At 39.9% G+C, this 24,607-nt stretch overlaps 1 protein-coding gene across 1 annotated transcript in view; it reads right to left on the bottom strand.

The window, feature by feature from the left end:
* atm (ATM serine/threonine kinase) overlaps window positions 1-24,607 on the bottom strand; it is a 165,897-nt gene that overhangs the window by 5,310 nt on the left and 135,980 nt on the right. The window contains exons 52-61 of the mRNA XM_060826966.1: window positions 22,418-22,567; window positions 19,672-19,810; window positions 18,947-19,029; window positions 17,396-17,536; window positions 15,666-15,782; window positions 8,744-8,893; window positions 7,279-7,444; window positions 4,567-4,653; window positions 3,856-3,970; window positions 694-757 (exon numbers count right to left, since the gene is read on the bottom strand). Of these exons, the coding sequence (XP_060682949.1) occupies window positions 694-757; window positions 3,856-3,970; window positions 4,567-4,653; window positions 7,279-7,444; window positions 8,744-8,893; window positions 15,666-15,782; window positions 17,396-17,536; window positions 18,947-19,029; window positions 19,672-19,810; window positions 22,418-22,567 (1,212 nt within the window). The remainder of the gene's footprint in view (window positions 1-693; window positions 758-3,855; window positions 3,971-4,566; window positions 4,654-7,278; window positions 7,445-8,743; window positions 8,894-15,665; window positions 15,783-17,395; window positions 17,537-18,946; window positions 19,030-19,671; window positions 19,811-22,417; window positions 22,568-24,607) is intronic.

Below are 24,607 nucleotides of genomic sequence, written 5' to 3'. Positions count from 1 at the left end.
TGGATAGATGTGAATGACAGTAAATAAGGCTAATCCCATGGAGCTGAATGAGAAGAATGTTGAAGGTAACATTATGACCAACCAACATGAATTATGCAGAATGGTCAAGGAGGAATACTTCATCATGGTCAGTCATAGACTCTTTGTGACTTTGGATCAGGGTTATCTCAATGCTTGAGAACTGTTGAAGCTAATCTGAAGAAATTCAAACAGAAAATTTTGAGAGATTTACATGGCACTAAACGTTGATGACATGATTGAAGACTTTATAAAGGAACAGGAAATTAGAAACTGAGTTGCAATCAGACAGCATAAATGAGTGGAGCTTGTCCATTTTAAAGAAGGGACTTGACAGTGTCGGAGAAAAAGGCACTGATAATGATGTGATTAGAAAGAAAGTTTGAGTGCAGAGGAGAGTAATAGTAAGATATGGGTCTCATGGATGAGATGAGCTTGGAGGAAGGGGTTGGGGATAAGACTGAGTCGAAAATACAAAACTGCTGACCTTAAATGGCAGGTTTGAAACTGAGGTGTAGGGAGCTGTAGAGATGGCTTCAGTCTTAGACAAAAACAAATTAATAAGCTGTTTGCATTTGTTTTTTGAGGTGAGAACAAAAGTCAGAGAGGACTTATCCTAAGAATATGCATTTAGTATTTGTCTAATGGGGAAGTAGATTGGATTTAAAAAACTACCTCAACAATAGTTAATAAAGCTTCTTGTGAACTTCTCATAACCTCCATAGTCTTTTCACAACACCTGAAAGATAGAACAACAGAAATGTTATTGGATACATGTTAGCATAGCTTTCATTCACATTTAGAATCTAAACTTAATCTGAAGAGGGGAATGAATTATCAGTCTTTGCTGACTGCAAGCTTCAAACATGTAGTTATCAACAAAATACATTCTAATAGGCATTAATTTACAATCTTGGTGGTACTATAATTGTTAATGTAGAAAATTGAAACTTTGCAAGTGTGCAGTGGAAGGTGCACTTTAGAAGAACAATATTCAATATTAAACAGAAAAGAGGGCACTGCACAGTATATTGTTCAGATCTAGAATGTACTATGATAAACTTGACAATGCTCAATGCTGCCCCAAAAGGTGCAAAACCTGTGCCCACACCTCCCCCCCACCCCTCACATCCATCAGAGATTTTCCTGTACATCCATGTACCTACAACACTCCTAATGCACAGAACTGGAAGATGGCTCAATGACTTCTTATCAAAGGAGGATAGGGATGAGTTAGCTTTTCCATCGATGCTCACATTCAATAAAATAATCTTTTAAAAATTCAGATAAATTATAACTTATAACATGCAGCAATTTATAACTAAATCTATTGGAAGAGATAACAAAACACAGTGAAAATGAGAAAGAAAAATACAGATAAAGAATGGGTAATTGAATAATGTAGCAGAGCACTACAAGTGTTCATGCAACCATAGAGATGATTCAAAACACAGTTTTTGCAGTAGGTGGAGATATCCATAGAGAGTACGTGAAACACGCTGTCAATTAAGTGTCTTTCTGGTTCAGTGTTAAAATAAATTCTATATTTATATTCAAAGCTACCTCAGAAACAAAGGATAGCATTGTGGCACACTATTCTTCAGAATGTTTTACTTTCTCTCTCTTTTCCATGGCCCCTATGTCATGTGTCATCATCAATTACATGTCTTAGCGGGATAATGACCAAGAACACATGAAGTTAGATGAGATCAACTACCCCTCTTTGCATAGACGCAGTCTATGCTCACAACCAGCTCATGATAGCACCGTTAAGGTAAATACAGGGTGATCCTCATGTCCCTGGAATAGATTTCCATGGTTTCTGTTACCTGCGGCTTACCGCGCCCTGAACATATTTTAGGAACCAAGGACCAGGAGACTGCCGGGAAGGTATGTTTCCCATTGAAATGAATGGGTTCGCTCCTATCTGCAAATTCAGGCTTCTGCGGTCGGTCCTGGCAAGTACCTCCCGCGGTTACGGGAGACTACTGTAACACTGTGGACAGATATTAATCACTGCAGCGTGAAATCAACTTAGCCGTTTCAACTTGGCTGAGTGGCATCAGCTTCTTTATAGGTCTGGTTTTGCTATTACACAGTATTTTGTAGCTTTCAGATGCTGGTGAATGTTCAAGGCTTTAATTAGATAAACAGGTAGAAGACTAGTAAGCTTTAAAGATTTAACCCTCTAAATTCATAGAAAGAGTCATACAGTATGGAAACAGACCCTTCCAAATGTCTTTTAAATGTTGTAACTGTACCTGCATCCACCATTTCCTCTGGACGTTCATTCCACATATGAACCACTCAGTGTATTAAAAAAAAGGTTGCCTCTTATGCCTACAGTGTGGAAACAGGCATTTTGGCCCAACAAGTCCACACCAACCCTCCAAAGAGCAACCTACCCAGATCCATTCTCCTACCCTATTATCCTATATTTACCCCTATGTAATGCACCTAACCTACACATCCCTGAACACTATGGGCAATTTAGCTTGGCCAATTCACCTAACCTGCACATCTTTGGAGTGTGGGAGGAAACCAGAGCACCTGGAGGAAACTCTTGCAGGTATGGGGACAGACAGTTGCCCGAGGTTGGATTTGAACCCGGGTCCCCGGCGCTGTGAGGCAGCAGTACTAAGCACTGTGCCACCGTTCTACCCCAAAATCTTTCTCCTCTCACCTGAAAAATATGCACCCTAGTTTTGAACTCCCCCACCCTACAGAAAAGACCTTTGCTATTCATCTTATCTAAGTCCTTCATTAATTTATAAACCTCTATAAGTCCACCCTCAACCTCCCACACTTCACTGATAAAAAATCCCAGCCTATCTTTATGACTCAAATGCTCCATTCCTGACAACATTCTGGTAAATCTTTTCTGAACCCTCTCTAATTAATAATATCATTCCTATAGCAGGATGACCAGAACTGCATACAGTCCTCCAGAAAAGGCCTCATTTGTACAACCTCAACATGACGTTCCAACTCCTATAGTCAAAAGTCTGAGCAATAAAGGCAAGCATGTTAAATGCCTTCCTAACCACCCTGTCCAACTGTGACGCAAACCTCCTGGAAATTGTTTTGCCAGGAAACCTCAATCAGGCCTCTAACTATTGGAATTTCAAAGAAAAGGATCGCATTGAGACAAATCAAATTCTGAGAGAGCTTGGCAGCATAGATGCTGGGAAGATGTTGCCTTTTGTGAGGGTGTCTAGAAATAGGTGGCACAGTTTAAAAATAAGGGGTCTCCCACTTAATTAGTTTTTGTAATTCTCTTCCACTGAGAGCAATGGAGGCTGGATCACAATATGTTCAAACCTAGGTTAAGCAGATATCATAACAAGAAGAGTTTAGGGTTATTAGGGATATGCAGGAAGGTGGAGTTAAGGCCACACCAGATCAACCACATTATTGAAGCAGGTTTGATGGGCTGAACAGCCTTCTCCTGCTCCTATTTCTTATAATCTTATGGAATTATGGATTAATTGGCAATAACTTTCTAAATCACAGTTTGAATTTGAAACTGCAGTTCAATCATGGAGCACAGCAAGAGACAAAGAAACTGTAAGAGCATACTGGAATTTAAGTAAATTAAGTCACATTAGACGTTTCATAAATGTGAAGATAGAACATAGTCCAGTCCATCTGTATAAAATTTATCTGTATTTCATTTAACAAGAATATTGATGGAATCTAAATTTCATCCATCTGCCTGTTAATTTATATAGATAAACTCATGCAGATTTATGGTTAATCTGTATTTTTGTTTTAAAAGTTGCTGATTGAGAAAAGTCTGGTGCTGTAATTGACACAAAAACAGCTTCAAGCGCTTACCTTCTGAAAACACCTTCCACACCAGTGATACCCATTCCATCTACTATGTCCCTGGTCAGTCGGAATGGAACCGTCTCCGGAGTAGGAAGAATTTTTCCTTGCTCAAATGCAACCCCTATTATGAGAGTGGAATGCGTAAGGTGTGCAAGTAACTCTTTTTCTTTCTTGTTTTAAGAAATATGGGTAATGCTCATGATGTCTACTATTTTGTGGCCGTGTGATATTCTCTTACATCCAGAACTATGCTCACAGACTCTCAGAGTCTCTGTGGACAATATTGTTGTGTGAGACTATCTGCCTTTGTCATAAATGCTAACTTGGCTGTGTTTTGACATTTGCAGTTTTTATTACACTTTATTTCCAAGCTGTTTCATGGTTACTCATTCAAAAAGGATTTTAGGGAATCAGCCCATTTTCCCTGTAGAAACAAGGCAGAATGCTTTCTCAGTCGGCCAACTACTAGGTACAGTGGGAATTATGGCACAAAGCGAGTACAGTACACCAGTATGTTGTGTTACTACAATTCCAGAGGGTGGGGTGGGAATGAAGTCCTCATTTTAGCAAGTATGAAATAAAGTTTAAAATATTTGATTTGTAGAATTAATAGTTTTCGCCATCCCGTACATTAATAGTAGTGAACGAGTCAAGCATTAATTCAGCTTACATTATCGGTAGTTATGTATATATTCACTACAGCTACTAAGTACTTACCCAAATCGATATGAACAAGTTCAGCTGAATCCTCGTCTATGAGGATATTTTGTACGTGTCTGTCACCAAGGCCAACAATGTAGCAAACTAAAAAGAAAGAAAGAGTTTCAATAATATAACATCTAGAGTATGAGCATAAAGTTGCAAATGGTACAGATCAATCTCCATGTGATAGCTCATAAAAATTTCCTCCTCACCTTACTGTATGTTGCAGAGTGGTGTCTCTCAAGATACATGTAACTCTCTCTCAAATAGAGATGGAGTCCACAAATTCCTTTGTGAACCATTGCTAATTCTTATTTAGTTTATTACAATTAGTTGAATTGTTAATTGCTGTAGCGTCATTTTTCAAGGCATGATTCATTTAAAATTGTTAGTTGAAATTTTTTTGTTTATTTCCTCCAACTTTCTCTTTTAGTGTCGTAGAATCACACAGCATGGAAACAGACCCTTCGATCCAAATAGTCCACACCAACCATGTTTCCAAACTATACTGGTCCCACTTGCCTGCATTAGGTCCTTATCCTTCCAAGACTTTACTAAACATGCACTGATCCAAATTTCTTTTAAATGTTATAACTGTACCTGCATCCACCATTTCCTCCGGATGTTCACTCCACGTATGAACCATTCCTTGTGTCAAAAAATGTTGCCTCTCATGTAGGCCACTGTTGGAATATTGCATGCAATTCTGGTCTCCTTCCTAACAGAAAGATGTTGTGAAACTTGAAAGGGTTCAGAAAAGATTTACGAGGATGTTGCCAGGGTTGGAGGATTTGAGCTACAGGGAGAGGCTGAACAGGCTGGGGCTGTTTTCCCTGGAGCGTCGGAGGCTATGGAGTGACCTTGTAGAGGTTTACAAAATTATGAGGGGCATGGATAAGATAAATAGACAAAGTCTCTTCCCTGGGGTCAAAGAGTCCAGAACTAGAGGGCAGAGGTTTAGGGTGAGAGGGGAAAGATATAAAAGAGACCTAAGGGGCAACTTTTTCACGCAGAGGGTGCTAAGTGTATGGAATGAACTGCCAGAGGATGTGGTGGAAGCTGGTACAATTAAGGGGCATTTGGATGGGTATATGAATAGGAAGGGTTTGGAGGGATATGGGCCGGGTGCTGGCAGGTGGGACTAGATTGGGTTGGGATATCTGGTTGGCATGGACAGATTGGACCGAAGGGTCTGTTTCCATGCTGTACATCTCTATGATTCTATGTCCTTTTTAAATATTTCTCCTCTCACCTTAAAAATATGTCACCTGGTTTTGAATTCTCCCACCCTAGGGAAAGGCCCCTTGCTATTCACTTTATATTCCTCATGATTTTATAAACCTCTATAAGGTCACTCCCCAACATCCTATGCTCCAGTGAAAAAAAGTCTCAGCTTATTTTTACAACTTAAACTTTCCATTCCCAGTAATAGCCTATTAAATCTTTTCTGAACCCTCTCCAATTTAACAATATCCTTCCTGTAACAGGGTGACCAGAATTGCATACATTATTCCAGAAGGGCCAAAGTCCTATACAAGCACAACATGACATCCCGACTCCTATACTCAAAGGTCTGAGCAATGAAGGCAGTGTGCGAAACACCTTCTTAACCACCCTGTCTGTAATGTAAATTATGTACCCGAGCCCCTAGGACTCTCTGTTCTACAACACTACTCAGGACTCCACCATTAATTGTATAAGTCCTGCTCATGTTTGCAGTGTCACTGATTCAGAAATGAAAAACAAACTTCATGCTCTAAGTGATTTTAATGCAAAATAGTTTCAAGGCACGTTAGAGCCAAGATATTTGGAAAAGTTTATAAAGGTTGGTTGACAAAGTAAATTTTGATGATTTTAATGTAAGAGAAAGAGTTGGAGAGACACTTTACAGATTTCTGAAGAACAGGGACAAAGCAATTGAAGTCAAATGAACAAAGTGCAGTTTGATTAATGGGGTATAGGGCTAGAAAAGGTTCCAGAGATAGGACACAAGGGCATGAAGGAATTTTAATATAAAAGGTGAGGATAACAGACTTGAAAGGGAATGGATTCCACAGGCACATCTGTTCCTTAACTATTTTTTTCAAATGTGAGATTAGGCAAAATGGGTTTGAAGGCTTTTCAGTATTAAGAGCCTGTTTTACTACTTTTCACAATCTTCACACATGAACATTTTCAACAGTAGGTACGTAAATTACAACCTGCTTATTTCTTCTCTCAGCTTAACTCAGGGCTATAGAAATCAACTACAACACCCTGAGTGGCCCATTTATGAATAGGAATGTTCAAAGATTTCCAGACTCACGGTGGCACAGTGGTTAGCACTGCTGCCTCACAGCACCAGGGACCTGGGTTCAATTCCCGCCTCAGGCGACTGACTGTGTGGAGTTTGCACATTCTCCCCGTGTCTGCGTGGGTTTCCTCCGGGTGCTCCAGTTTCCTCCCACAGTCCAAAGATGTGCGGGTCAGGTGAATTGGCCATGCTAAATTGCCCATAGTGTTAGGTAAGGGGTATATGTTGGGGTATGGGTGGGTTGCGCTTCGGCGGGTCGGTGTGGACTTGTTGGGCCGAAGGGCCTGTTTCCACACTGTAAGTAATCTAATCTCCATTATTTATCAACTAGCACATTGAAAGAGACCTTGAGTCCATATAATTTCATTTGTATAACAATTCGGTAATATGAAGAGAAGTGACATATCGCAATACAGGGATTAACTGTAACATACCAATTGAAGAAGTAGCTACACTTCGAGTGTAGCTCAGCCGTTTTTCAAACCAAACAGCTGCGTCCAAGAACTTTTCCATGCAAAAGTATCGGAAAACAGGCCGAAAATTCTCACAGACATCCATGAAGACTTGATATTTACCTTCAAAGCTTAGTTTCTGTGCTTCCTGTAAAGGGATTTTAAATATTATTGTGTAGCATTTGGAGATGCGTTGCTGGTTAAAGCACAGCAGGTCAGGCAGCATCCAAGGAATAGGAAATTCGACGTTTCAACGCATTTTCAACTGTGATCTCCAGCATCTGCAGACCTCATTTTTTACCCCTAGCATTTGGAGATGACATTCTTTTGTATTCTTTGTCTTTGCAGGGTACATACAAAATCATTCCTTAGCCACTCCCTAACTGGTCATTACAGAAATAAAGAAGTACTGTGATTTGACTAATTTTTCCTTTCTCTTGTCTCCTGTGGTAAATGATGTCACTTCTTTTTTTATTAATTACAAATTTGTGGAACTTTAAATTCTCCTTCATGAGTCACCTGATATAATGTAATAATCTGCACTTAAAGTATTCTGGCCTTCAGAAAACATTTCAGAGCTGTATTGATGGATTAGACTAACTTATTTTCAACTTCTTGAGATCTTGCTGATATAGAAAAACAGATGTTTAAGAAATGGGGAATTTCCAATAATACTATATAATACTATAAAAGGTACATTTGGTTCAGCATCAAAGATATAGCCACTTTAGTTTTATATTAAATACTTAAACCCATTTAAGATGGACTCATGCCTGAATATAACACAAGCAATTATATAAAACAGCAAGACAATGCTGGATCAGATTTCTCAAAGAGTGGCAATCTCACAGATTACACTCTGTCCTTTCTTATGATAGGTGATGCTCTGCATTTCTGATAGAAGATTCTGATCAGCTCCCAGGGGATGAAGTGCAGGGAGGGATGGATTGGTCAGGTCCAGACTGGCTATTGGGATATTGGTCTAGAGCAATGGAAGTAGGAGAGTCAGGTTTGGACTGGGGAAAGGGATATGTGCTTGTATGGCGTCTGGTCCAGGGCTGGAGATAGGGGGTGGTTGTTCAGTCCAGAGGGATAGGGGTGAGAAGTGAGGCAGGGAATACTTGGTCCCAGGTGTATCATATAAGAATCTGAGAGTGTAAGGGGCCTAAGAAAGGAGGCAAATGTGAGGTTAGTTGAATAGTTACTTAGGAGTTAGACTACATGTTTAATAGCGCCACCATATTCCCCGATTTTAGTGGAAACTTGTTGAGGGCATAGGAACATTGCCCAGCGCAATCTTTCATTTCCCAGGTAATTCCTTTAGAATCCTCTGCAACTGACTGTAAGTCCTATCTATGCTGGAATAACGACTGTCTGACCATTGGAAAATCCAGCCTTTTATTCTTAAGGGTTTTCATTTATGAATCATCAATGTGTTGTGACTCACCGACATTCGTTTTCTGCAGTCTAGGCTGCTCCAATCTTTGGGTCGATACCTTTTATGGGCTCCTTCACTGGAATTAACCAGATATTCCCCAATCGGTACAGTTCCTGTACACCACTCCAGAATACCACTTCGTTGAGAAAGAGGAATGACCTGTTCAAGAATCAAGATAAAACATTCCAGTATAAAACTCACTGACACACTATACATTTGCAATATCAATGCAAAAATAAGAAAAAAAAATCAAATTAAATGGTGTAAGCATTTGATTTTCATATCTCAGCCTAGCATATTATAATGCGTATTATAGGGAGCACCACTGAATTTAAAAGCAATTTAGTAATTGTGGAGGACATGTAAATTCAATACATTCCATCCTGTTTTAATTGACTTTTAGTAGAGCATAGAACAGTATAGCACAGAACAGGCCCTTCAGCCCACGATGTGCCGACCATTGATCCTCATGTAAGGTAAACCTAATGTATGAACCCTCAAATTTCTGTGATCATATGCATGTCCAGCAGTCTCTAAAATATCCCCAATGACCTCGCTTCCACAATTGCTGCTGGCAATGAATTCCATGCTCCCACAATTCTTTGCGTAAAGAACCCGCCTCTGACATCCCCTCTATACTTTCTGCCAAACAGCTTAAAACTATGACTCCTCATGTTAACAATTCCTGCCTCTGGGAAAAAAGTCTCTGGCTATCAACTCTATCTATGCCTCTCATTATCTTGTACACCTCAATTAGGTCCCCTGTCTTCCTTCTTTTTTCCAATGTTATTTATCTCAAGAGGCTTGGAATATAAAAGCACCGTTGTGCTACTGAGACTTTATAAAGCTCTGGTTAGGCCCCATTTGGAGTACTGTGTCCAGTTTTGGTCCCCACACCTCAGGAAGGACATACTGGCACTGGAACGTGTCCAGCGAGATTCACATGGATGATCCCTGGAATGGTTGGTCTAACATACGAGGAATGGCTGAGGATCCTGGGATTGTATTCATTGGAGTTTAGAAGATTAAGGGGAGACTTAATAGAAACTTACAAGATAATACATGGCTTGGAAAGGGTGGACGCTAGGAAATTGTTTCCGTTAGGCGAGGAGTCTAGGACCCGTGGACACAACCTTAGAATTAGAGGGGGTCAATTCAGAACAGAAATGTGGAGACGTTTCTTCAGCCAGAGAGTGGTGGGCCTGTGGAATTCATTGCCACAGGGTGCAGTGGAGGCCGGGACGCTAAATGTCTTCAAGGCAGAGATTGATAGATTCTTGATGTCATGAGAAATTAAGGGCTACGGGGAGAATGCTGGTAAGTGGAGTTGAAATGCCCATCAGCCATGACTGAATGGCGGAAGGGACTCGATGGGCCGAATGGCCTTACTTCCACTCCTATGTCTTAGGTCTTATGGAAAAAAGTCCGAGCTCAGTCAACCTCTCTTCGTAAGATAAGCCCTCCATTCCAGGCAGCATCCTGATAAACCTCCTCTGAACCCACTCCAAAGCTTCCACATCTTTCCTATTATAGGGCGACCAGAACTGGACACAGTATTCCAAGTGCAGTCTAACCAAAGTTTTATAGAGCTGCAACAAGATCTCACGGCTCTTAAACTCAATCCCCCTGTTAATGAAAGCCTAAACACCATTTGCTTTTTTAACAACCCTGTCCACTTGGGTGGCCATTTTAAGGGATCTATGTACCTGCACACCAAGATCCTGCTGTTCCTCCACACTGCCAAGAATCCTGTCTTTAATCCTGTACTCAACTTTCAAGTACAACCTTCCAAAATGCATCACTTCGCATTTATCCAGGTTGACCTCCATCTGCCACCTCTCAGCCCATCTCTGCATCCTGTCAATGTCACGCTGCAGCCTACAACAGTCCTCTATACTGTCAACGACACCTCCAACCTTTGTGTTGTCTGCAAACTTGCTAACCCATCCTTCAATCTCCTCATCCAAGTCATTAATAAAAATTACAAAGAGTAGAGTCCCAAGAACAGAGCCCTGTGGAACGCCACTCACCACCGACTTCCAGGCAGAGTACTTTCCTTCCACTACCACTCGCTGTCTTCTGTCGACCAGCCAATTCTGTATCCAGACAGCTAAATTTCCCTGCATCCCATTCCTCCTGACCTTCTGAACGAGCCCACCATGGGGAACCTTATCAAATGTCTTGCTGAAGTCCATATACAACACATCCATCACTCGACCCTCATCAACTTGTCTAGTAACATCCTCAAAGAACTCAATAAGATTTGTGAGGCATGACCTGCCCCTCACAAAGCCGTGCTGACTGCATTTAATCAAGCTGTGCTCTTCCAGATGGTCATAAATTCTATCCCTCAGAATCCTTTCTAACACCTTGCAGACAACAGACGTGAGACTGACTGGTCTGTAATTGCCGGGGATTTCCCTATTTCCTTTCTTGAAGAGAGGAATTACATTTGCCTCCCTCCAGTCCTCAGGTATGACTCTGCTGGAGAGCGAGGATGCAAAGATCTTCGCAAGCGGCGAAGCAATCACATTTCTGGCTTCCCAAAGCAGCCGAAGACAAATCTGGTCTGGCCCTGGCGACTTGTCAATCGTAATGTTTGTCAAAATTTTCAGCACATCAGTTTCCTCAATCTCTATCTGTTCCAGCATGCTTACCTGCTCCTCAATGGTTTCATTCACTACAAGGTCCTTTTCATTAGTAAAGACAGAAGCAAAAAACTCATTTCGGGCTTCCCCTACCTCCTCAGACTCTATACACAAGTTCCCTATGCTATCCCTGATCGGCCCTACTCTTTCTTTGATCATTCTCTTATTCCTCACAAACGTGTAAAATGCCTTTGGATTCTCCCTAATCCTTCCTGCCAAGCCTTTTTCGTGCCCCCCCCCGGCTCTCCTCAGACCATTTTTGAGCTCCTTCCTTGCCTGCCTGTAATCCTCTTGAGCTGAGCAAGACCCTTGCTTCCTCCACCTTACTTAAGCTGCCTTCTTTCTTTTGACAAGAAGCTCCTCTGCTCTCGTCATCCAAGGTTCCTTTATCTTACCCCTTCTTGCCTGTCTCAGAGGAATATATTTATGCATCACTCGCAACAACTGTTCCTTAAACAGTCTCCACATGTCTATAGTGCCCTTTCCATGAAACAATTGCTCCCAGTCCATGCTTCCCAACTCACATCTGATAGCATTATAGTTTCCTTTTCTCCAATTAGATATCCTCCCATTGTGCCTGCTTCTCTCCTTCTCCATAGCTATGTAGAATGTGAGGCAGTTGTGGTCACTATTACCAAAATCTCTCCCACCGCAAGATCTGACACCTGCCCCGGCTCATTGCCGAGGACCAAATCCAAAATGGCCTCTCCCCTTGTCGGCCTGTCAACGTACTGAGTTAGGAAACCCTCCTGAACACACCTTACAAAACAGCTCCTTCCAAACCATCTGCTCAAAGGAGGTTCCAATCAATATTGGGAAATTAAAGTCACCCATTACAACAATCCTACTACATTCACACTTTTCCAAAATCTGCCGACCTATGCTTTCTTCAATCTCCCTGCTGCTATTGGGGGGCCTGTAGTAAACCCTTAATGAGGTGACTGCTCCCCTACTGCTCCTAATTTCCACCCATACTGACTCAGTAGGCAGACCCTCCTCGACAATGGTAACTTCTGTAGCTGTAATACCCTCTCTGATTAGCAGTGTTACACCCCCTCCTCTTCCCCCCCCCTCCCCTATTCTTTTTAAATGTTCTAAACCCTGGAACATCCAGCAACCATTCCTGCCTCTGAGAAACCCAAGTCTCTGTTAAGGCCACAACATCATAGCACCAGGTACTGATCCATGCTCTAAGCTCATCATTTTTATTCCTGATATTCCTTGCATTAAAGCAAACACACTTTAACCAATCCCTTGGTCCTTTCCCAGGAAATTCCTTCCCACTGGCTGCGCTACCTCTTGCTATTGCCTCATCTCCATCAACTCTCACCACCGGTATATAGCTCAGATTCCTAGCCCCCTGCGATACTAGTTTAAATCCTCCCGAACCACTCGAGCAAACCTTCTACCCAGGACATTGGTTCCCTTCCAGTTCAGGTGCAACCCATCCTTCATGTACAGGTCCCACCTTCCCCAGAAGGCATTCCACTTATCTACATATCTCCCTCCTACACCAGCTGCGACCGCTCCCTGTTCCTTGCCTCGCTAGTAGAGATGGTTATCATGGGGAAGGTAGCTCCAATGGTACCTCTACAATCACAAATCCTTTATAATCACCAATCCAACAGCTCCATTTTTGCTGGACAGCTTGATCCTTCCTTTCTCCACAAGATGGGTGTTGGGAAAAATAGTTGATCAAGAATAGGCTCCAGAGAAGATGTCAAATGGAAGTCTTCTGGTTAGGGATTCCAATATTGCATCAACAGGCTAGTTTAGCATTGTTTCAAGTCTATATTCTTCTACATTGCACACATTTTACTTTGTGGAAATTATCATGGGGAAGAATGAGCAATAAAACATAGATCTGCTTTTATCAGACTGGAGTGTTACGGCACAGAAAGAGCCCACTTGATATCTTGTATCTGGACTGGCTGTCCAATAAGTATTATGACAGTACCATTCTCCTGCCTTTCCCCATACCCTCGCACATTGTCTCTATTTAATGGCAATCTCAACGATCACTTCCATTTACACAGCGCCTTTAATACTTCCTTATGCCTCAGCCATCAAATTACAGTAAAGGAATGATTTACGTCCTGGAGAGAATGCAAAAGGGATTTCCAGGAGTGGGTCCAGAGATGAGAAATTTCAAATATGAGGATAGACTGGAAAGGTTTGACTGTTTTCCTTGGGAGAGGAAGGCGAAGACAGAAGTTTGCAAAATTATTAAGGGACTGCATCAAGTGGATAGGGAAAAACTGTTTATGCTCGCTACAGAATCAAGAATGAGTCACAGATTTAAAGTGATTTGCAAAAGTAGCAAAAAGTGAGCAAAAAAGTTCTTATTCACACAGTGGGTTTAGGTCTGGCATGTACTGCCTGGAACTGAAGAGGAGGCAGATCAGTTGAAGCATTCAAGAGCGATTGATGATTATTTAAATAGAGACAATGTGTGAGGGTACGGGGAATGGCAGGAGAATAGTACTGTCATAATACTTATTGGACAGCCAGCGCACATACAAGATACCAAGTGGGCTCTTCCTGTGCCGTATCACTCCTGTAATTCTGAGATTAAGAGGACAATAAAAAGCCTAGCCAAAATGGTGGGTTAAATTGAGGAGATTGAAGACAGTAGGGAGCTGAACAGCTGGAGTTATTTAGGGAAGGAATTAGTGTGAGATTCAATTGCCTGATGGGTAAAAGATGAGGTCTGCAGATGCTGGAGATCACAGTTGAAAATGTGTTGCTGGTTAAAGCACAGCAGGTTAGGCAGCATCCAAAGAATAGGAAATTCGACGTTTCGGGCATAAGCCCTTCATCAGGAATGAGGAGAGTGTGCCAAGCAGGCTAAGATAAAAGGTAGGGAGGCTCCCTACCTTTTATCTTAGCCTGCTTGGCACACTCTCCTCATTCCTGATGAAGGGCTTATGCCCGAAACGTCGAATTTCCTATTCCTTGGATGCTGCCTAACCTGCTGTGCTTTAACCAGCAACACATTTTCAACTCCAATTACCTGATGCCATTACTACGAACTACAGAGCAAAATGAGGAGGAAAAACTGCTCGAGTGGCCTACATAGAAAAATTACAAAGAATGTGTTGGAAGACATTTAAATGTAACGAAGATGTTAAATTTATGGAATTGTAGAAATGAAATCAATATAGATGATTGAGAATAAGGAATGAAAGACAATGGAGAAAAGAAAGTATTACCAGAGATGCTCTGGCTGTGATTGCATAGGTATGGGTGGAACCAGTAAGGGCAATCCCATCCAGTTGGGATACAGAAGTGAAACCTCAGAGGCAAAGGGCGTGGTTGACTGCAAGAAAGGCATGGGAGTAGTTGGGAGAAGATAATACATTAGAACCAGCCACAAGAGATGCCGTTTGTGACATTTGTTGGAACTGTTTCATGTGCTACAAAAGGGCAGCCATCTTTAATAGATGGATTTAAGAGTTGCAGGAGAGAAGCACAGAACAAGAGACAGAGAGGTTAACTGTTGAGGATATGATTTATTTTGAACAGGACGGTATTAGTGCAATTTTGAAAGAAAATGGGAGTTCACTGGAGTAAGGAGAATCGTTTTCAATAACACCCACAAGGATCAAGAAGGAAAGTTGAGATGTTCGCATTTTATTGATGTGGTGGTGCCAGTGTTGGACTGGGTTGGACAAAGTCAGAAATCACATGCATCAAGTTATAGTCCAACAGGTTTATTTGAATTAAAAATCACACAACTCCAGGTTATAGTCCAACAGGTTTAATTGGAAGCATCTGATGAAGGAGCAGTGCTCTGAAAGCTAGTGCTTCCAATTAAACCTGTTGGTCTATTACCTGATGTTGTGTGATTTTTAACTTTGTACATCCCAGACTAACACCAGCATCTCCAAATCATGAGGTTCATTTGAAATCACAAGCTTTCAGAGCGCTGCTCCTTCATCAGGTGAAGTGAAGCATTTTATTGGGAATAGAATTAAGGAAGCTGGAGGTAGCTTTGATCAACAATGTGATCTTACAGACGGCATTGAGGATATGGAATAGAATGAGAAATAAAAGCTCAGGAGCTGAAGGGAAAGGGTTTGACTTGATGGGCAAAGGATGGACATTAGAAGTGAAAGCAACAATAACTGGAATTATATGCAGAAAATGTTTCAAAGATTTTTGGAGAAATAAGAAAAAGATGTCGAATCATGGGAGAGATTTAGGAAAAATGATTAAGGTGTAATCACCGTTATTTATCATCTTATGTGCTGTCTGTTGTAATGTGTCCTATTATAATTTACCTTATATGTGCGGATAGTCAGTTTCCTCTTCCTGGTATCTGCATTCTTTTGTAGAAGTGCATTACACATCTGAAAAACCTGCTGCATTACAGCGTCCTGTCGCAGATCATCACGTCCCTAGACAGAAAAGGGTACAAGTGACTTGGGTTCAGAGCAAGTTACACCTCATCAACTGATAGAACATGTTACATATATATAGCATCTTTAATGTGGAAAGTCATTCCATGACATTGTTTATAGAGATGCAATAGAAAATGGATGCCTAGACAAAGTAAAAGATATTAGAACGGCAACCAAAGACTTGTTCAGAGATGGACTTTATGGAGGTCTTAAAAGGAGAAGGAGCTGGAGGGTTGTGGGAGACAATTCCAGACAAAGCAAAGATGGAACTTTATTTTGGTGAGAGGCTTGGGTACCTGAAGGTGCAATAGGTCAGATATCTGCATCAGTTCAGAATTTTAGGAACGGAGAGCTCAGCTGAATGGTATGACTGTAGAAGATTAGGGAATGGGAAATGTAAGGCTAATACAAATTAAAATTCAGCATCAATCAGGAATCAAACTGGAACAATAGAAATAGTGCTAAAACTGACATTCGGAGTTCTAGAGGAAAGCAATAAATTTAGGCAGGGTTCCTTTAAGAACAATCAGTCTAGATTACTGATGTTGATATTATAGGGAGATACAGAAGTATAGCATGGCCTGGACTGGTTTTAGTGCTGTCTGTACCATGGCTTAGATGTTCAGGAGTGACTAACCATCCTGCATGAGCAAGAAAGCTTGCCAGATCAAGCTAAGATTCACCTATTAGAACGTCAACACGAAGATCCTGCCTTACCAGGAGATGCTAGCCAATGAGAGGCCATTACCATCTTGGACATGAAAATTGTTGCTGGAGGCAGAGGGTCCTTAAAGGGTTTAAATGGTGGTGGCCCTCCATGGTTGATCACAGAGCTTCCTGTCCAGAACTTAAATCAATGAGTTGGGAAGAGGTATGAACATAGGAAATATCAAACCAATCTGATTATGTGCCCTTCCCACCACTTTTAGGGAAAGAAAAATTCAACCCATACTGTCATTCACCTCATCTCTTGCAAGGGAATGGCCTCCTACCAATCATCACATTGCTAAAACACATTTTTGTTCAAAACGTTTTTGTAGCTTGCTCCCCATGGAATAGCAGCTACCATATCTTGTATCACTTTGATACTAGTGTTCAGCATTTTAACTAATGAAATCCTTTTAGTTTGTAAACTATCAGTCTGCAAACTTTTCTGAAGAGGGATTGCTGTAATGAGCAGCACTTAAATGGAAGATTGCAGTTAGCATCCAGAACAAGGTTGTCTATTTTTGGATAGCAGGTTGTGATGATCATTATAATGGTTTTAAGAGGATGCAACAGTCTCCAAAGCCTCGGGAAGCAAGTCTGCAGCAGCTAATGTAAATGGATCCCAAATGAAGCATTTATTTTAGATACTTAATTACTGACCTGTCAGAAATTACTCAGTCAATCCCAAACTGGCCACAGTTAAATTAGAAGTAGGTGCCTTCGTATTGATTTGTGGATAGATTTCACATATACCAGTTTAATCCACTCCTGATACTCCCACCTATCATGGGGGAGTTTCTCTCCATCTATTGTTTACGTCAATTTACTTTTGTACATTGAAGTTTTCCAACAGTTCTAAATCAGACAAAGATGACCTCTTGTCTACCTCTGTTATAAATTACCTTGACAAGTTGCCTTCTCTCTTTCCCATCTGACCCTACGCAATCAATAATTTTTGGAAGATTCACTCCACCTGCTAAGCGGAACTGAGATTTGAATGATTTCACAGTAATCATATTTTCATATTTTCCAGATGGATCAACCTGAAAATACACAAGAAAGTTCGAGTAATTTTTAACTTAACGCTGAAAATTCACACAAATATATTAGCATTGTCTTGTGTATGAAAAAACAATTCGTGATTTTCCCATAAAATACTTGCATCACTGTTTTAAGCTCTCTTCCATATGGCCATATTGGAAAAGGTTACTAAGCCTGCTTGAAAATAAAATAAACCTGTAATCACCATGATCTTTCTACAAAACTACAAAATATTCATAATGAAGATTTGACCAAAGGAGCTCTGGCTTTATCAGATTGGCTGAGAAAGAGCTGTTGAAACCTGAACCCAAATAAATAATGCAAAGAGATAGGTTGCTCTGAAATTCAAACACTCGCCCATATGACCAGGGAGTCGTCAGTGGACACTTGTACTCAAACTGAAAGACATCGTGAACAGCTTTCTGCTGCCATAATGTGCTACCAAGTCAAGGAAAACTCATCTGATGCAGACAAGATTCCTTTACTTAACTGCAAAATATTTAAATACGTTATATAATGCACACATACTTTGGGAGAAGGCTTCATTATTTTATTCCTTAAAATCATAGGTCTAACATCTTAAGTAAAAGGAAAGGTTAACATGAAGCGCAGGGTGGTGCATCATGATGGAATGCAAGTTCAAATGCTGAGGAGTGAGCATACACCCATATTTTCTAGCACGATGAAATGCGTGCCTTAACTTTTTTTTGGGAGGCAGCTGTGCATCCTTGGTGAAGTTTGAGAGGGAAATATTAAAGCAAGAGAGATAAAACTACTATCTTCACTGGGCTTGCAAGTTAAAGTTGGCAGATAATTAGCTGTTAACCTAATGAACTGAAATGCATGAAAAAATGAAGACAAGATTTTGTCTTCTGCTGACCCCCCTCACTAAGCGATCATTTGAATTGGTAGCCCTTTCCCAAAAACACACCTAATTTTCGACCCATGTTCAATTCAATTTTGATTTGAACGTCAAAGCTGAGTACAGTTAAAAACCAGTAACAGTTACTAGTATTGACAAAATAAAGGAATAGAGGAAGGAGAAAATAAATCTGCACTCCTAATTATACAGTCAGGCCACTGCAAAACCTAACAATAATAGTTAATGATTTAATACAACAACTTGAAATGTTAAAATAAATCTTGGTTCTAATAATACTTACTGTGATGTTGCGAGAAGCACTCATATGGACTACAGCTCGATAAGTTATGGGCCAGAACCAAAGTTCTCTCTTATTTTGTTGTGGTGTGGGTGATTCATTCTCTATCACCCCTTTTAAACCTTTTGTGTGGTTGTCCAGAGGTTGTCATTTAAGTCAGTTGACTTAAAGGCTAGTTTCGGACTTTGAGGCTGTTGTGCAGCAGGGAACATTGACCAGACTTATCCCTAATTCGATATATCTCTGGCTTACCTTGAGGTCCACGGTGGGAATAACAACTTCATCGAGATCTTTTAATTTAGTGATAGGTTGTGTTGAAGGGATTTCAATAGCTTCTGTAATTTGAAAGCACAAAATAAATCAAAAAGGGCATGATTATACTGAAGTGATTCAACATCTGAAAGTCAATAGTTCAGAAACAATAGGAATGTAGGAAAGTAGGTAACACAGAAAACACTATGCTGGTCTTTGCAAAAGCTACCAATAATTTACTCAACGGCAAAGTGAAGCTTTAAATTTTGTTTTACTATCTTCTATTAGTTTGAGTGACTATACCAAGTATCAGAATGTTTTAAGGAGATGGTTATTTAAGTGTCTTTTGTACTTTCAAACTCCCTTCATACTTTGACAAACACTAAAACACAAGAAATCTGAAATAGTATTACAAATGCCCTTTTCCAGTTAAGAGCACCTGTTGGGATTACACGTTCTCTCTTGTGGTAATAAGATCAGAACAGCTCATCCATCTTTTATACGGAACAACTGATCAGGAGAGAGACAATAGAAGACAAGCATAAAAAGCCTGAAGATGAAAAAAGACAAAATCATTTCAAGAATCACCAATAATCTTATGGATACCCATAAAATCACTAATACCTGCCCTTATCTTTTGGTGTTGGCTTTTAGTTATTCTTGTTGGCCAAGTTTGAAAGAAGGGTTATTAAACAATGTATCATTTTTACTCATTGAATACTTACTTCTTTCTGTCTTCCAATTACTGGCATCCATGTTTGCAAGAGTGATTAAGGCGTCACATAATTTCTCAATATCCTTCACCATTTTAGCCTTAGATTTTCGTATTGTATTTATTATCCTGCTCGCAGCATCCATTCTTTCCTAAAGCAACATTGTAGTGAAGTACAATTGAATAGAGGCTTAAAATTAATCTGACATATAGACTTGTGGCAGAGAGCTCAAAGCATTTGAAATCAATTATTATATTTAGTTCAACAGTAATTCTTTAAATATGCAATTTCTAGTTATTCTTTCAACAGGTTATAAAAGAATCAAAACTTCATACTCTTTAGGATTCATATTTCATAACAGCATTCTAATCACTCCTTCCTTGATTAATGCAGTGGCATTCACATGAAATTAAGACTCTAAAATATCTAAAAGGTATGCTGTAGACTGCTGTCATAGAATCATACAACACAGAAACAGACCCTTTGCTCCGAACTGCCTGTGTTGACCAGACATCCCAATCTGACCTAGTCCCAATTTGCCATCATTTGGCCCATATCCCTCTAAATTCTTTGTATACTAATCTCCATCCAGATGTCTTTTAAATGTTGACCATCATTTCCTCTGGTAGCTCGTTCCATACATGCATCATGATCTACATGAACAAGTTACCACTCAGATCCTTTTTAAATCTTTCCTCTCTCATCTAAAACCTATGCCCTCTAGTTTCAGACTCTGCTACCCAGGGAAAAAGACCATGGCTATTTACCCTATCCATGCCCAACATGGTTTAATAAACCTCTATAAGGTGACCTTCAGCCCCAGTATGTTCAGCTTCTCCCTCGAACTCAAATCGTCCCGACCTGGCAACATCCTGGTAAATCTTTTCTGCACCCTCTCAAGTAACAACATCTTTCCTATAGAATGGTGACCAAAATTGTAAGCTTTATTCTAAAAGTGGCTTTACCAATGTCCTGAGCAGCCACAACATGACATCCCAATTCTTATACTATAAAACATTATCTATCTCCACAGAATCAATATAGTGTGAATACCCAGAATCAACACTAACAGACTTTAAGTCACTTGACAGCTGTTCAAAAGCTTTTAATTCAAATTTAATAAATTCTATTTTTTAGCTAAGGATATCTTAGAAACGATCACGTAACATCCACACTTTTTAAATATAATTCACCAGTTTCACTATCATATTCACCCCTTCCATCAATCCCTTAAATCAGATTAGATTCCTTACAGTATAGAAACAGGCTATTTGGCCCAACAAGTCCACACTGATCTTCCAAAGAGTAATCCATTCAGACCCATTTCCCTCTGACTAATGCACCTAACCTACACATCTTTGGACTATGGGAGGAAACCAGAGCACCTGAGGAAACCCATGCAGACACAGGGAGAATGTGCAAACTCCACACAGATAGTCACATGAGGCTGGAATCGAACCCGGGTCCCTGGTGCTGTGAGGCAGCAGTGCTAACCACTGAGCCATTATGCTGCCCCTTATGGAAGCAACTTCTCCAGCCAGAGGTACTTCATTATTGGCTCACATGATCCCACCACTCAATTGCTGCCATGTGCTAGTAGTCAGATGTGTATCATGGTCTGGTCTTCTGTGCGCTCCATTTTGCCAGAACCAGGGACCAACCAACAAATAAAGCCTATCAACATGCCCACCCACTAAACTGATCAATCAAAATTTTCTGGACAGCCAAAATCTATACCCTCTTATCATTATAAACTCCCAACCAACGAAATAACAGTGTCCTTGCAAATATGAAGACCTGAAACTTGAAAACCCATAAGCATACTCCAGACATTTCAAACCAAGTTTCTGTTGGCCCATTAAAGATTTTCACTGCATTGGAATATGTCTTTTTCACTCTAGTCCAGTCAACTAAGACACAGGCAGACAGAAATTAAATATGCAAAAGGTCTGCTGGAGTTTAACCTGCTAAGGTGGCATAGCCTATCAGTTCAGACCTTCAGAGTCAGAGTCCTGAGATCAAGCCCCACTTCAATACTTGAGCAGGGTGATCTAAGATGTCACTTCAGTGTAATACTGAGAGAATTCTGCATTGTTTCAAGTATAAGTTGTCAGAGAAGACAATAAACTTAAATGAGTAATACTATTCAAAGAAAAATGGGGACATTCATCCTGATAACCAGGCCTGTATCAAATATTACCATATCAACCAATGTTAAGAAAGCAGATCAACTAGTAGTTTCTTCTATGTGTGGGAAAATGTCACACAAAATGTGGCTATGTTGGCTTTTATAAGAGCACTTTCATTTGAAAAGCAATTCATATGACATGAAACACTGAGACCTTGAAGGTGTGAATAAAACTACGGAAATCAAATTACATTTTGTTTGAATTTCAATTCTTGCCCAGTTAAGATCATTTGTTAATAACAAAAACAGAAACTATAAAAAATGAACAAGTCTGGCAGTATCTGTGGAGAGAAAGCAGAGTGAATTTTTCAGGTCCAGTGACCCTTCTAGAACAGAACAATTCTTTGGTTTATTTTTAGGCCATTAGTTTTACACAGCCCTACAAGGTTACTTGGGGCACAGCAGAAAGCCCAGCTCCCTGTAACAGCTACCCTAGATTCCAAATGAAACAGGTGGTCAATTAGTAGTGGGTTGGACTACTACAGACTTGCCCAACACAAGTAACAGATTCAGAGTCTGCCACGAAGTGTTCATTTAGTTTTGATCATTTATTATGTTTTACTAACAAACCTGATCCAGATGGGACACCTCCTTTCTTGTATGTTTTCCTCTCTTTAGCGTTTCAGGTTTCCCGAGAATGTCATCCTTGTTTGCATTGGATAAGGCCAAGATAATAAATAGTGTGTGATGAGGGTGATCCAATGAAGTTCTTTCAATTAGCTGCATAATTAACAGAAGGAAAATTATGGACATATGATGTTAATTTATGGGGAACCACAAAGGAAACTGAGACTGAAAAGTTATAAGAATCCCGCTGCTCGGACCAAAAGTGCGTCCCTCAACAAACAGAGTAACAAATGGAGGTGGCCACTACTGAGGCTGTGAGGGGAAAGAGACGATACATCAGTATTGTAAGCAACTGGCATGTCAACAAATGATATTTTATAGAATAAGTACAGAAATACTTAATAAGAATTGATATGCGTTGTATAAGATCACCTCAGCAGAGAAACATTTTTTCGTTCTCTGGAAAATATATACAGTCAGTCTAGGAAACTTCAGGTCTCTTGGTTCAGCTTTCATGTTGACATTCCGAAGATGGTACTGTAGTGGCTTGTATAGTGCCTTATTTATATAAGTATGTAGAAAGGACCAGAGAAGGCCCCAAACATAATGTAAACTAAAAAGCTGACCTGGAGGAGTAGGAGGGAGGAGACAACTCTGAAATCTTGTGTACTGTGCGGTATTCATTGTTTAGAAAGGATCAAATGGATAAATCAACAGTGAAAAATACCACCTCAAGAAATAAAGTATACCAATGTGATGATACTATGGCTTTAAGAGATGCATTTTATCCTTTTTTTTAAAATGAAGAAACATGGAAATCGAGGTGATGAGCAAGTGGGCTGCTCGAAGCCAATAAATTAAACAGTTTGTGAGGCCTTGGATTTAAAAAAAAAGTTGGAACAATAAAACTGAGTTGGTGGGGTCAAGTTCCCAGAAAGCCAGGATTTTTAGTTTTACCAACTTTTTGCAGTTGCTGGTGTCTTCAAGGTGGATGTAGAATCTCTTATTTCTCTCTCTATTACACCTAAAAGCTGGGGTTCTCTTCCTGCAGCTAGAATTGCATGATTTTATTAAATTTGCCTTTCCAAGGATGTGTTTATGGGATTGTTAGGGCTGCCTATAACTGACAGACACAAAATGGCTAACAGGAGTTAAAAAAAAATAAAAGCCTGATCCAGCATGTAAATGAGGTCATAAGTTGGCACAATAGTAACTTTGAGAAGGGAGTTATTTCAAGGTAATAGGGAGTTCCACACAAACAGCAGCTACAAAGGTCAGTTGCAGACAGTTTGATGGGAAATGTCTAAGAGCAGACAGCCTAAAATTTGTATCAAACACTAAAGAAAAATTAAGGTCACACAATAACAGATGACAAGGCTAGAATTATGACTCGTAAATATATCAAGTAAGTTCATTAAGTTGTGAAAGTAATCGAGTTTCAGTCTTATCAGTGAATAAAATGCTATTTCATCAGATGAAAAGAGTTAATCAGAGTAGGGACAGTAAATCTCATCCCAGAAGATAGTATGTAACTAGCATGAGTTATAGTGCACCTGCAAAACAACAAATAAGAACATTTCACCGTAATTAATTATTTTTCTTGAACTACTTACAATATTAAGAATAGGTTCTAGTTAAAGATTCTTCAGATAACCACAGGGATAGATTTCAAAGTATTTATAGATACTCATCTATACAAAAATACAAAATTTACAAAGAAAAAGATTCAAATAAAAATATGAAAGTTAACCAGTCTCAGATAATAAAGCAGCTCCATTATCATTAAAGGGAAGAAATGAACCAAAGGCAGAGAAGACCAGTAGACAGGGGACATGGCCTGATACAAATGAGGATGAAGAAAGAGGTGCCTAGTACACCCAGTAAGAAACAAATTGCTCATAATTCATTAGCTACAAAATGCTAACAGTAGAGGTAAACATAATACCTTACATATAATTAACTTTACAGTAGAACTAATATTATGAATTTTATAGTAATTAGTAAGAACTAACTTGATTTTGTACCTCATGTGAGTAAGACAATGGGAAATATATGATGAGTAACAGAATTTGATAGGGATATCAATGAATACACAGTTCGAGCTGTCCCTCAAGATAAGCAAGTCTATAATCATTAACTTTGGAATGTGAATTTATGGGATGCATTGTAAGATGTCAAGGCCTGGTGATTATA

The sequence above is a fragment of the Hemiscyllium ocellatum genome, chromosome 6 (assembly GCF_020745735.1).
Source record: "Hemiscyllium ocellatum isolate sHemOce1 chromosome 6, sHemOce1.pat.X.cur, whole genome shotgun sequence".
NCBI classification, from domain to species: domain Eukaryota; kingdom Metazoa; phylum Chordata; class Chondrichthyes; order Orectolobiformes; family Hemiscylliidae; genus Hemiscyllium; species Hemiscyllium ocellatum.
The sequence above is the reverse complement of the archived record's forward strand: the minus strand, read 5'-3'. Positions and strand labels throughout refer to the sequence as shown.